The 13,499-nt window shown below is 45.3% G+C and overlaps 1 protein-coding gene across 2 annotated transcripts in view; it reads right to left on the reverse strand.

Annotated features, from left to right (window-relative positions):
* Window positions 1-13,499, reverse strand: part of zswim5 (zinc finger, SWIM-type containing 5) — a gene marked incomplete at both ends in the record, with an annotated part of 60,728 nt that overhangs the window by 10,294 nt on the left and 36,935 nt on the right. For both annotated transcript variants that reach the window (XM_083890423.1, XM_083890422.1), the window contains 2 exons: window positions 2,413-2,581; window positions 3,468-3,655. In XM_083890423.1, the coding sequence (XP_083746549.1) occupies window positions 2,413-2,581; window positions 3,468-3,655 (357 nt within the window). The remainder of the gene's footprint in view (window positions 1-2,412; window positions 2,582-3,467; window positions 3,656-13,499) is intronic.

Here is a 13,499-nt window from a genome sequence, read left to right on the forward strand (position 1 = left end):
CATGTATTAACACCTTATTCTACTTCTATACGTGCTTAATATTTAATAATAAAGGGCTAGTATGCTACTTATATGCATGTTAGTAAGCACCTAGTTAATGGTGAATATGTGTTCCCTAATCTAAAGTGTTACCGGTAATCTCTGTGCCGATCAGGCTTTTAGCTAGGATTTTTTTAGAGGGTGTCCCCCCTTGCCATCCGGAACCCCCCCCCCCCCAAAAAAAAAAAATTGCCGGGCATGCAGAGCTTTTGAAAATTTGTGGTAAAAATTGGGGATTTTGAGGCTTTTTGAAGGACCATTATGGAGACTCATGAAGTAAGGGCAAGTAACTCAAAATGGAAAAAAACTGAAAAACCGAAATTAATTCTCTGTGCGCATTTTCATCGCCACATTCATGTATGAGACATACATAATGATCTCTATGACGAGGATCCAGTGCAGTGGCGATGAAATACAGGAGAGCCGAGAAGATCTTAGTAAACTATTGACAGATTCTCAAGAGCGCACTTTTCATTGTTTTTACTCCGTGGTCTCGTTCTTTCTTTAGAAGACGCTTTAGCGCTGTAATTAAGGGAACAACGGATGCATCGGATGAGCTGATCTTTTTAGTTAACTGCTCAAAGAGAGAGAGAAGAGAGTGTCGCGGGGACACCCGGACGCCCTGCTGGCTAAAAGCCTGGTGCCGATAGCATACAAAACTTCTCCGACGTCTCCTAGACTACGAAGGGTTAAAAAGAAAATATAGAAAATCAACCTTAAAACAATCACATCCAATATCAACATCCTTCTCACACCATCAAAGCTGCCGTAAACAGAGGTGCGTGTCCTTCCTGTCCTCAATTCTTAACCGGAGAAAAAGAAATAAACAAACGTCTGCACATGTGGCCCAGTTTGAATCCGTCCAAACCAAAGCTTATCGCGCAAAACGATGATCGTGAAAACAAAAAACACAACTCTGCTCCACCGCCTTTGCACCTGTGTGACATTTACAAAAAAAAAAAAAAAACCTGCTCTTTACAAGCTAATCATACACCGAGGGGGGAATATATAAGGCCAACTTTATTTTCCTAATATCCTGTGCTGAGCATGTGTGTCTGGGTAATACTACAGGGACATGTTGATACGCTCTAAACTGGGGGGGAAGGCGCTTTGATGTCGGCAGGAAGTGAGCGGAGGAAAAGCCCTGAGACGTAGTTTCCAACTGAGTGCACTGCAGCAAAACAGCAACATTCCTCATCAAAGAGCGTCTCATTCCTGGAGCCACTGAAGTGAACTTCAGGGCCCCCATGAGCCCCCACCACCACCACCACCTCCACCTCCACCATCCTCCCCCCTTCTTCTTCTTCTTCTTCTTCTTTCGCTCTTAAAACACAGAGAGGAAACGCTGCCCAGCACTTCCTGGACAGGAGCGCTGGAGAATGTCAACATTTAGGAAGACGAGGATGAAACGGAGAAAACATGAAGAATTTTGTTTGGTGAGAGGATGTGTGTTGTTTTTGTCGCTGCACAGATCTCCTCCTCTCGGCTCACTTTCATCTTCCCCCTTCCCATCCCTTCCCTCACCGTTTCTCTCGTCTCTTCCTCTCAGGTCTTTTTTAGTTACCGCACAATTTTTTTTTATTTTTCTTTACTTTCTGCCGTTCAACTTGTTCTCCCTCCACTTTCTTTCAACGCACTCCTTTCCGCACGGCGGTGACTGGAGAGAGTGGGAGCTGAATCAAACGAGCCATTTGAAGCCCGTGGCTTTGCTGCTTCACTGGAGTAATCACAGTCGCTGACGTATGACGGCCTGTGGACGCGCATGCAGCATGTTTCAAGTCTGGAAGCTTTTAAGTCTGGCCTGTTTCTGTGAAGATATCACTGCAGAGGGACGGACAGCATCTCCACAAAGCAGAGGGTACAAACCTCGTTTTTAAAGACGGAGTTTCTCTGTTAAAAAAAACAGTGGCTGAGAACGAGAAAAAGTAAGACAAACCGTTTCTCCGCGGTTGGCTCGATGTTAGCGCTGTAACGATACAAAAACCCTCAGAGAACTTTATCAGCAGTAAATGAAGTTGAGGAGAAGAGCCGCCTCCTGCTGTGAGGCCGCAGTACCACTGAGGGCAACAGAGGGAGACAGAGAGCAGGGACTGTAGCTGAACCAGAGCACGAGGAGGAGGAGTGGACGGAACGTCTTGAAGTGGCACCAAAGCAGCTGAAAGTCGCTCGTCTACATGTACACGTCAACAGGAAGTGTGATAGCGGCGCGTTATCGTTAATATCCTGTTACAAACACTGATGTTCACAGACTTTGGGGACCCCGCTACAGTGCATAAATCTGTACGTGTGTGTTTGGGTCCTCCAGTGCGCACAAGTGTGGCTCTCACAAAAGCCACAAAACAAACTGAACGCACAAACAAGCGACGCTCTTACCGTGGACCTGGTTGATCTCGGAGTTGGACGACAGGATCTCGTCGGCCAGTTTCTGAGCAGTGGGCAGCACCTCGGTGTGGTGAGCCGTGATCAGATACTGAACCAGCTTCTGCAGCTGATCTCTGTTCATCTGGAACAACGTCTCCGAGATGGGCAGCCGCAGCTTCACCTGCACCACGCACACACACACACATATTAATTAGTGCTGTCAAACGTTAATGCGTCAACGGCGTTTAAAGGCTTCAACGTTAACGCGCGACGTATTTCCATGACGGCTGACCGGGGAAAAAAAAGGACGTGCGTGACGTCATGTTTACGTGACTCCGGATTGTAAAAATGAGTCTTTAAAGTAACGCTAAACTTTAAAAACAGAGATACATACGCAGTACACAGGTACGCTGGTTATTTGTTTACGTTTCGTTTAACAAACAGAGCACTCCAGTTCAACTGTAGGTACGCTAACGGCGTTAAAGGAGCTAATGCAGCTAACGGAGCTAACTGGTAAACTGTGCCTGGACTCCGGTGTTGCGGCAGGTAAACATGACGTCATGTGCATCTTTTTCTGGTCAGTCGTCATGGAAACGTGTCACGCATTAACCTATTGCACAGCACTAATATTGATGTTTGCCGCCACAACTTTCCTCCGCCATTACAACCTCAATTACTATCTCGTGATTGGATTTGGATGTTTGGGGCTACAATTCGATTGTTAAAATGAGTCTCTAATGTAACGCTAAACGCTTAAAACAGAGGCACACATGCGCAGTATTATTTGTAGCGCAGTATAAATTTGTGGACCGCTCCAGTTCGACTGTAGGCGCACTAACGTCGCTAAAGGAGCTAACGCAGCTAACGGAGCTAGCGGACGGCTAGCGGACTCCGGTGCCGTGGCACGTAAACGTGACTTTTTCCAGTCAGTCGCCATGGAAACGCGCCATTGCATTGACGGCACACCCCTAATGGATATGTCGGCAAACGTTGCCACGTTGTGAACCTGCATTAATCCGGCGCTGAAGGTCACCGATCTAGATCGTGTCCTGTGAGTTCCAGTTTACCTGTTCAGGTTTGCGAATCCGGTACAGAGACAGCGCCACCACGTGTGCGCAGTAGAAAATGTCCCTGTTGCCACATCCGCAGGTGACCGACGTGATCTTGCAGCGGTCGAAGCTGATGGCCACCTTGTGCGTGACCGCCGGCTCCGATGACGTGGTGGGTTCAGTGACCGTGCCGCTGAGGTGAAACCCTGTAAAAACACAAATAAAAGAAGGAGGAAGACGTCAGTCGAATGAAATTATAAAGCGACATCGAGAGCTGTGCGACTTCTGAAGATGAACAGCGACGGCACAAAACCAGACACACTGCAGTTAAAACATTCTAAACTCATTTGTTTTAGCTTCAATTTAGATCTTATACGGTGACCGGGTCACTAAAACGTTATTTTCTGCTTGGTGTAGATTATACCGAGAGATCATTTGTGTTTTTGTGTTAGGGAATCAACCCTGGACTGCTCTGATTCTAAAAAATCGGCTTTGGCCATAGAAACACCAATATCAGTCGACCTCAGTGAAACTCCAGTACACACATTTTAATGAGGCGTATCCAATAGGACTCCACCTCTGTGCATGTGTGTGTGTGAGTGTGTGCGGTAAAACAGGTTGCTAAGGGTAGTTAATTAAATACTGTAGATTAACTTTGACTCTGCTTTGCCTAGTTAATCTTTACAGCCCTCGTACAGCGACTGGACTATTTGCCGTCATGCTCCGCTGAGCTGTAGTTAAGTGAACGTGGGTCGACCGTGTCATTTTCTCGCAGGATGTCAGGCATCGTTGCCTTTAGTTGCTCTTCATAAGCAGCTGTTTGGTCATTTTGCCGTGTGGGATTAGCAGGATGGATTCTGAAACATTGATTCCTGAGCCATTATTCCCCGCCGTCATGCACGTGCGTTTTGGCCGTCATCAGCGCGACAGCTGTAGCCTTTGAAATAAGTTTAACTGCAGGTTTTAACGGGGGGCGACTGAAACCTAATCGGGCTTTGTTGACGCCATCGTCTCAGACCTGTGGAATGAAAACGGCGAACGCTCTGAGAGAATTGGCGAAATTCTTTGCAGAGTAAAACACAATAAATATGTTGTGTTTTATATTCTAGGAAATGGATTAACCGTGTGAAAAAAATACAGCAATTTAACACCAGGTCAGCACCAAGCTTTGAAACTAGATACGAGTGTAATCCTGGGTTTTTCTAGGATTACCTACTTTATTCCACCTGCCAACAAAAACAAATAGTGAAAATAAATCGTCATCTTTACACAAGTTCAATAAAAGAGGGAAAAAAAAACTTTGTTGTGGAGTACCTCAAGGCTCTGTCCTAAGTCCTCTTATTTTTTTGTTTTGTTTTATGGATAAATGCTTTTATTTGACTAAAAAAATAACATCACTATTATCAGCATCTGCTTAAGTTTAATCAGAAAATGTCACATATATCACAGCTAACGATAAAAGATATTAAGCCATTTCATTCCACCTTTAGAACAAAAGAAACGAGCGAGAACGGCGCCTGCTGACAGGCAAACTAAATTCGATATGAGGAGAAACCTAAGTATATATGGTCTGTTCCAGTCGTCTCATGGTGACAAGTCACTTATTTATGAGGTGAGGTGTCTCCACTGCTGTTTTTACAGCCAGAAAGACCGAAGAAAGACCGAAACCCGAGGAGAGGATGAGCAATGCCAACTGGAAAGCGATAATGTGGCTATTTGTGGGCTAAGAAGGAAATGCAAGTTCTGACAAACTATTAGTTTTCTCTGCAGACTAAAATGCCTTTGATTAGTTTTTTCAAATCCCCAAAAAAAACACCCAGCCATGAATGGTTAAAAGGTCAGATCCACTGTATGCCGTTCAACATAAAGACCAAATACCAACGTCCCACCGACATAGCAACCACCGACTTCACAGATATGCATTGTTAAGCTGCTCCCACAGACCACTGCAAAGTATTTCTGTGTGGAAGTACGGACAAAAGGAGAACATTTTTGATGGACCAGATATGTTAAGACGGTGCATGACTGGGAGAGACGTCGCCTCCGAGTCGAGTTGAACGCCACGCTTCTACCGCGCGGAGCGGTTCGGTTCTGATTATTAGAGGGATAGTTCGGAATTTTGGACATAAGACCTATTTTCCGACTCAGCCGGTGTGATGGAGACGTCTGGAGACGTTTTCAAGAAATTTCATTCAGTTCTTCTAGTTGCCGAGTTCGCTGATGCTATGGCTAGCGCAAGTCAATGATACAAGCTAGCATGGCATTAAAAACACTCATACTGACTCCACAGTGCACCCGAGGCAAATCGATCGTAACGGCAGACTATCGATGTACATATCTGTGTTGATAGAATGTTTGAAATAAAACCAACCTTGCAATTTGAAGGATTTATGTCTCAGCAGCAGCAGCAGCGCGTCATACTTCCTGTTAGGCTATGGCAGCGGCGGACTGATTCCACTGCTGCTGAGAAAGTAGTCCCTCAAAAATTCATGCGATGCGAGGTTAGTTTTGATTCAAATATTATTCTATCAACACAGATATGTACATCGATAGTCTGCCGTTACAATCGATTTGCCTCGGGTGCACTGTGGAGTCAGTATGAGTGTTTTTAATGCCATGCTAACTTATATCATTGACTTGCGCTAGCCATAGCATCAGCGAACTCGGCAACTAGAAGAACTGAATGAAATTTCTTGAAAACCTCTCCAGACGTCTCCATCACACCCGGCTGAGTTGGAAAATAGGTCTTATGTCCAAAATTCCGAACTATCCCTTCAATCGACAGATTACGAAAATAATCGTTAGTTTGCAGCTCGACGGCCAACCGTTCCAGTTTTGGCACCCTTCCCTTGGGGTACCAGAACAAAATGGTACGATCACCCAAGGCGATCGGCTGACCCCCCCTTCTACCGAATAAAAGTACCGTTATCGGTCGAAAACACGAGCCTGACCACGGGCTTTACCATTCCAAACTGTGCCAAACTGAACTTATCAGCATAACTGGGCATCTGACAGTGACAGGACAGATAAGAGTGACACTGAGTGAGAACAGACTGCATGGGGAGGATGAGCGGTGGATGCATCTGCTGGTGATAGACATAAAGAGTCCTCCAGCCTGTCCAACCCATCTCTGTGTCTCGCAGCCTCATGGTTAATATCGTAAATGTCAGAAGAAAGGCTTTCGCCCGTCCCCCCCCCCCCCCCCCACCTCGTCATTAATGGATCTACCTGTCGAGCTAATTTGTGCAAACCACAGCTTAAAGTAACGGGAGGCCAAATTGTTTTATCTTCCAGTGGCAAAATCCGTACAGAAGGGAAAGATCAGGCAAAAATCTGGAGGAGTGCATTTCTTAAAAGCATCGGGGGGAACATTTGAGAGCAACCCCCCCCCCCCCCCCCCCCCCCCACCAGAGCTGTGTAAATAGGCTCTTGTCAGTCATCAGTCATTGCTGCACTTGCCTCCAGAAATCCAGTCTAGCGTTTCAGATGAGTGTTGAAGGTTTGATGGCAGATGATATTCAGCATTCAATCTTCCTCGCAGCTGGGAGTGCTAACCTTCCTCCTTCCTCCTGGCTTTAGACCTAAGCCCCTCCCCCTTCCTCTCTCTGTCTGTGTCTGTTAGGTTGAAGCCCATTGTTGCTCGGGCCACAGGGTGAATGTGACGGTGACACCGCTGCTCTTTTCACTTTCAATCAAGTCGGGGAAAAAACGGCTCAGACACTGTTCATAGTCCGTCTGTCTGGCACTGCTCCCTCTCTCTTTCTCTCTTTCTCTTGCCAGATTCGCACATAAAAGTTGAAGCGACGCTGGGGTTAATCATCTGGTTATGTTGGCAATTTTTGAGTGAAGTTGCTTGGGTGTTTTTCCGTTTTAGACTTGGCCTTCCAAGGTGGTGCAAATAAAAACATCAGTTTAGTCTATTGTGGTTGATATTGCTATCCCTATATGATCAGGGTATCTTAAAAAGTCTTAAATCCAATAATTTGAATTTAAGGCCTTAAAATGCCTTAAATTCTCCTAAAAATTCGTAAAAGGTCTTAAATACAATTTTGAAAGGTCTTAAAAATAAACTAATGTTCAACCTTCAGTCTCGCTTTCAAATGTTTGGATTTTTGCGATAACAGAACATAACTACAACAACTAAAGTAGGCCACTTGTGCTGCCCGGGGAGAATTAATCGAGCACCACTAGCTAGTGTGCTGTGCGCGCCATTATGGATGTGAAATGGGTCTTAAATTGTATTCATTAGGGTCTTTAAAAAGTCTTAAAAAGTCTTAAATTTGACTTGTTGAAACCTGCAGAGACCCTGATCATTTTTTTTCCCTTTTTCGTTCTTGGAAAGTTGTCTGTAAACATAACATTGGGACTTAGGAAAGAAGAGAAAAATTAACGTAAAGTAAAGCGGAAAAGAGTTCACTTTCTCATGGGTGACTTCTGGCGACCACTTGTCCTTTTCTACTCCCATATCTTGGTCAGGTGATGCACAAAGGCTCTGTTGTCAAAATTTGGAATTTCAAAGGTCATGTGGCGTTCCTTCCATGGCAAGCCCCAAATTTCGGAACGTCACCAACCCAGACATGGGATTCAAAGCTGGCTGCCACTGTTTGAACACTGTTAGTTTACTTTACTGTTCGTAGAACTTCTGTCGTATTCGTTTTACTTGTTGCTACGCCGTTTGTGTACGCAAATAACACGTCAAGTATTGGTATTGCTAGCCCAAGACGCGTTTCCATCCATGGTTTCTTCCAACTAGGGCTGCAACGATTACTTGAGTGATTGGAGTAACTCTATTGCCTCGAGTATCCGTTTAATTCCTGTGTCGCGCGAGGGATCATTGTTCCACACGGACCGTTTTAGCAGACGCACATCCAGGTCCAATTGGTCGAATACTGGATTACAAAAATATCCGATAACTGCAGCCCTACTTCCGACCTCTCCACTGGAACACCGCAAACTCAAGGGGTTTAAGTCACTCCCAGGTCCGACCTGAGAACAGCATATAAACACCGAGCTTGTCAGGACCAGAAGAGTCCTCATAGAGGCCAAAACCTGGTCCTCATGAGGCAGAACCTCATTCCTGAGGAACTGGTTAAGGTTGTAGATCAGGCTTTATTTAGACTGTCCACGTGAATCGACGTCAAAGGGAAGAACGGCTGTTGTGTGCGAAGGAAAAACCTTGTGTCTTCGGCAGGTGGGCATGAAATGGCACTTGATGAAAGAAAAAGATTCAGACACAGACGCGGAAACAAAATAACCTTTTCAAAGCCTGTGTCTGCTTTTGTTCTTAATACCAGAGCAAACAAAAGTCCATGATATTTACTGTAGATATCATCAGTCTGTCTCTCTCTATTGTATCTTTGTTCCTTTCGCACAAACGCGTCATGCATATTCTTGTTCTTGATATGTGCTCATGCAGATATACGTGTGTGTCCAGAAAACCTACAAACACTGTTGTATGTGTAGAACTGCAACGGTTACTCCATTACCAGATTAGTCGATTATTTCGCACTATTTACGTTTGTGAACGTCATCGTTTTGAGAGTCGGGAATCGCACATCGACACTTTGACATTTTATGGACCGAGCCACTCCTCAATCATGAAATCAATCAACAGATTAATGGAGTATGGAAATAATCATCTGCAGCCCCGACGTGTGTGTGTGTGTGTGTGTGTGCGCATTGTTTACTGATAAATAAAAGCTGTGTGTGAATTCAATCCTCACGGTGACAAAGAAAAGACAATGAACCACAGCGGCTCCTCCTTCTCTTCTCAGATGAGGCAGAATTTGCATGTGGATTTGTTTTATTTGGAAATATTTGCATTTCAATCGCATATATGATAATAATAATAATAATAATAATGCACTGGGGACCTGACATCACAACATGTAATTCACTGGCTGTCGTCTCGATATAAAGAGACGGTGGTCTGCGGTCATCTATACGTACACGCGTCATTGTGTGCAGACACAAACACACATTCTACCCTGCCTCCCACCCACAATGTTATACACCATCTGCCACTTGATGAAAACCCCACCCACACGTATGCACGCCGGCCAATCAAGGCGCGGAGAGCTCCCCCACGCTTACAGGCCATTAACCCCTTAATCAGCTGGGGAGATGGAGCTGGGAGCTCAGCCAAAGTGTGCATGAACACCCACCCACACACACACACACACACAGATAAGACTATAGTCTTATTCAAACCCCTGCCGCGCCACAAGCCTCGTAGACACACACACACACACACACACACAAAAAAACACACAAACTCCGCCCACTCCTCAGAGTCCATTTTAAAGTTCAGGAACGACGGCATCTTTGATTCCATCCTTTTCACCACAACACTGTGTTAATATTACACACACACACACACACACACACACACACCGTGCCAAAAACCACTCCTCCATTTTGCCACCCACGCTGGATCAATGCATTCTGCGGTCGTTACAGTAACATCAGTAAAGTTTAGTGTAAAATCAAACGTCCACCGTGAGTCTCCAGAACAGTTATTAAACATACATCTTATTTCATCATATTTTTAACTTACAGCTATAACCTGTGTAATGATTGGGAAAATTCTGCAAATAAATCCGCCATGATCCATCCGCGGGTCCTGGCCCTGTCTTTTTGGAATCACTGGTTCAAATGGTAAAATTAGGCTGCGTGGGAGAAGAGAGCTGCGTTATTGAGACGTATTCAATGTCTGTCCATGTGGGCCCAGAAATACCAGGCAGGTGTATCCAGGAGTAGATGCGACACATTAATATGAATAGTTTGGATGGAGCCGAACTCTATGGGAAAAGGAGTTTGATTTCTATCATCGGTAGACCCTTTCCTGGGGCGTCAACGAGACAGGACGTCCATTTTGTAAATTGTCGTCCAATTAAGATTCAAATGGACCATAAAAGCGCTCTCGGTGAGACCCAACCTTCACTTCTTCACCAGCTGCACCCTCTCATCCAAATACGGTCTTCTTTTCTGGTGTCAACAAAACATGGTGGACAAAACCGGAGCGGAGCTGTTTAAAAAAACGCACTTCGTCTCGTTGCAGTAACTAGAACCATGGCTTAAGTGTCTATTGCCGTCAAACACAAACGCACTTTTACTCCATTCACCCATTCGTCGACGTCATTTAATTGCACCGCCGTCCTTGACCCAGTTTACAAAAGTGTGTCAACCTCCACTCCACTAGGTGCCGATATAACCCTGTTCAGTTTGTCAGTATTAGGCATTTCCCAGTTGTCCGATTACGTCATAGGCGAAAAACTACTTTAGCTGGTCAATCGTTAGGCCTTATCCATAACATACGATCTTTTTTATATTCTTGCCTCATTGCCAGGCCTGCAGGTGGCGCTGTAACACCAATGTAGGACCCCCCCCAAGAAAATAGCATTTAAGGGCCCCCTGTTCCATCTTATGTCTTTCTCCATCCATTAACGGTATTTCAATGATATTTCATTCATAATTATAGTCCCCCCCCCCCAAAAGAAACAAAACCCAAACCAATCTGGTGTCTTTTCGCAGTTGTCGTCGTCTTATTCTTATTCTTTTGTTGTACCAGCTTCTTCTATTATTTCTAGGTCAAAGCTTGGGGGTGGGGGGCGGGAACTGAGGAGCATTCATGTGTAGAGCGTCTAGACCAGTTTGGGTCCAGTAGAATGTAAACATACAACCGTAATTCAACTCCCTTGTTGTATAGGGGCGTGGTGTTCCTGACGCAAGAGTTATTTCTGCGTTAGATTCCTTTTAATGTAAAAACAAGAAGAAACAATCATTTCCCACAGATATCGTGATGAAACATTGTTGTTTTCGACCCTGATGTCAGACGACGCGGTCTAACGTGATAACACGTGCATTAAAAAGTTTGGGTTTTAATTCATCGTGTAAATGTACCGACTGGCTCCTCCTCTTCCTCGGGCCCGCCCACATGTCGTAACTCTGTCTACGTCGAGAAACTCACACACACACACACACACACACACACACACACACACACACACACACACACACACACACACACACACACACACACACACACACACACACACACACACACACACACACACACACACACACACACACACACACACAGCCGCGGTAGAGAATACATCCCAGAACACACAGATCTCTGACACTCCCGTCACTTTCCAAACCAGCAGCCGACGCATCCCTCGCAGCCTCTGTGGCCCCTCCCTCCCCATCGCCCATCTGTTCTGACAGCTCCAAGGTTAACACAGCAACCCCCTGCTCAGCTCTCACACACACACACGGCTCTCTATTCAATCAGCCATCTATCTCAGCAGACACACACAGAGTACAGCCGATCCATCCTTACATTCATCCATTCATCCATCATGCATCCATCCCTCACTCCCTCCTGCAGTGTTTACTGATGCGATAACAGTTGATTGATTCATTTGTGATATCCCATCATCCATGTCACACACACACACACGCACACACACACACAAAGAAATCCTTGCTAACCGCAGAGACTCATTTGTCATGATTACACTGAATTGATTCCCTGATTTGCTCCATTCTGTTGTGATGGGGGGGGTGGGGGGGTGGGAGGGGAGGGGCCAGAAGTGAGTGACAGGAAAGTGAAAAAAAAAAAAAGCCACTCTAGAAACAAAAGGAAAAAGTGCAGATGTGTCAGAGCTGCTACGTACGGAGGGAAATCAGCAGGAAAAAGCTGACGCGCCTGACCCCGAATTCCCCACGTGATCGAGAAAAGGGCAAGAAAAAAAAAATATATATATATATATATATATATATATATAAAAAACAACAACTGGAGGAAATGGAGAGAAGGAAGGTCCGCAGGGACGGACGACAGTGGAGGCTGATTGCTCTGAAAAGAAGTTCAGCAAAAACACACTCAAAGAGATAAAGACGCGGACAAGAGCCAATCATTATCATCAAAACGACGAGGCACACACACACGATAACGCCGCTAAACCCTGTTTTTCACACACACACAGGTATCTTCGCGTCAGATAAAAGCTGCGGATGAATGGACGGATGGAACGAGGCACGGCGCCGCTAACCCCCACCCCACCCCGCCACCCAACCCTCCGACGACGTCTGAAATTCAATCATTGGCCTGATCTGAAAGCAAGCAATCTTAAGTGAAAGCCAAAGTGGCTCCAATTCAAGACGTGCAAACATTGTGCTGTTATTGAAGAGCCACTCGGTCCATTCATGCCTTTGTGAGCGCGTGTGCAGCACTGGAACCAAGGTAACATGGGAGAGGAGAATACGCCACGAAAAACACCAAAACCCTGAGTGTGATAAGAGCAAACAACAAAATAAAAAAATGCATGAGCGCAAACACAAGAAATAAATGATATGGAATACAAAGCTGGAGCTGGAGCTCAGGGCCTTGGTACATGTGTTTCAAACAACCACGCAAAAAATATACCATGTTCATCCAAGGCTAAATTAGAACGAAGAAGACTGTGGTTCTTTGAGTTCCGGGCCTGTTGTTTGCTCTGTGTTTTGAGTGTGGAGGCATCATTGTGCTGTGGCCTTGTCCTGCCGCTTACAAAGATGTGAGCAAAAGCAATTTTTTCAGGCTGCAAAAACACTCTGGAAACCCGGCTCATGTCACCACACTCCCCCTCAGGTGATGCAGCCTACATTCACTTCAGTCTGCTGCTGCTGCTGCAAAAAAAATAACCTCCCTCTTCCAGTTTTATATTTCACTGGTACTTGCTTGACCCTCGAAGCAAACGGGTAAATGTGCACAAACGGGAAGAAATGACAAAGCAGCTTTTATGAGAACCTGCTACGCAACATACGAGCGTGAGAGTTAACGCGACGACCCAACACTCTGGGAGTTTGGGGCGTACAACCAAAATATTCAGTGAAAAAGCAGGAAGTCAACTTGAGCCGACGTCATTATCCAACATGGCGACATGCGCTGTATCTGTATACGGCTTTAGCGGAGTTGTTACAAAGTTTATTTTACTGTTTTGTGTGTAACACTAGAGATGGCGTAAGTAAAGTACGCTGCCTGGCAACAGAAGTAAACAACAA

The sequence above is a fragment of the Microchirus variegatus genome (assembly GCF_963457635.1).
Source record: "Microchirus variegatus genome assembly, chromosome: 5".
Taxonomy (NCBI): Eukaryota; Metazoa; Chordata; class Actinopteri; order Pleuronectiformes; family Soleidae; genus Microchirus; species Microchirus variegatus.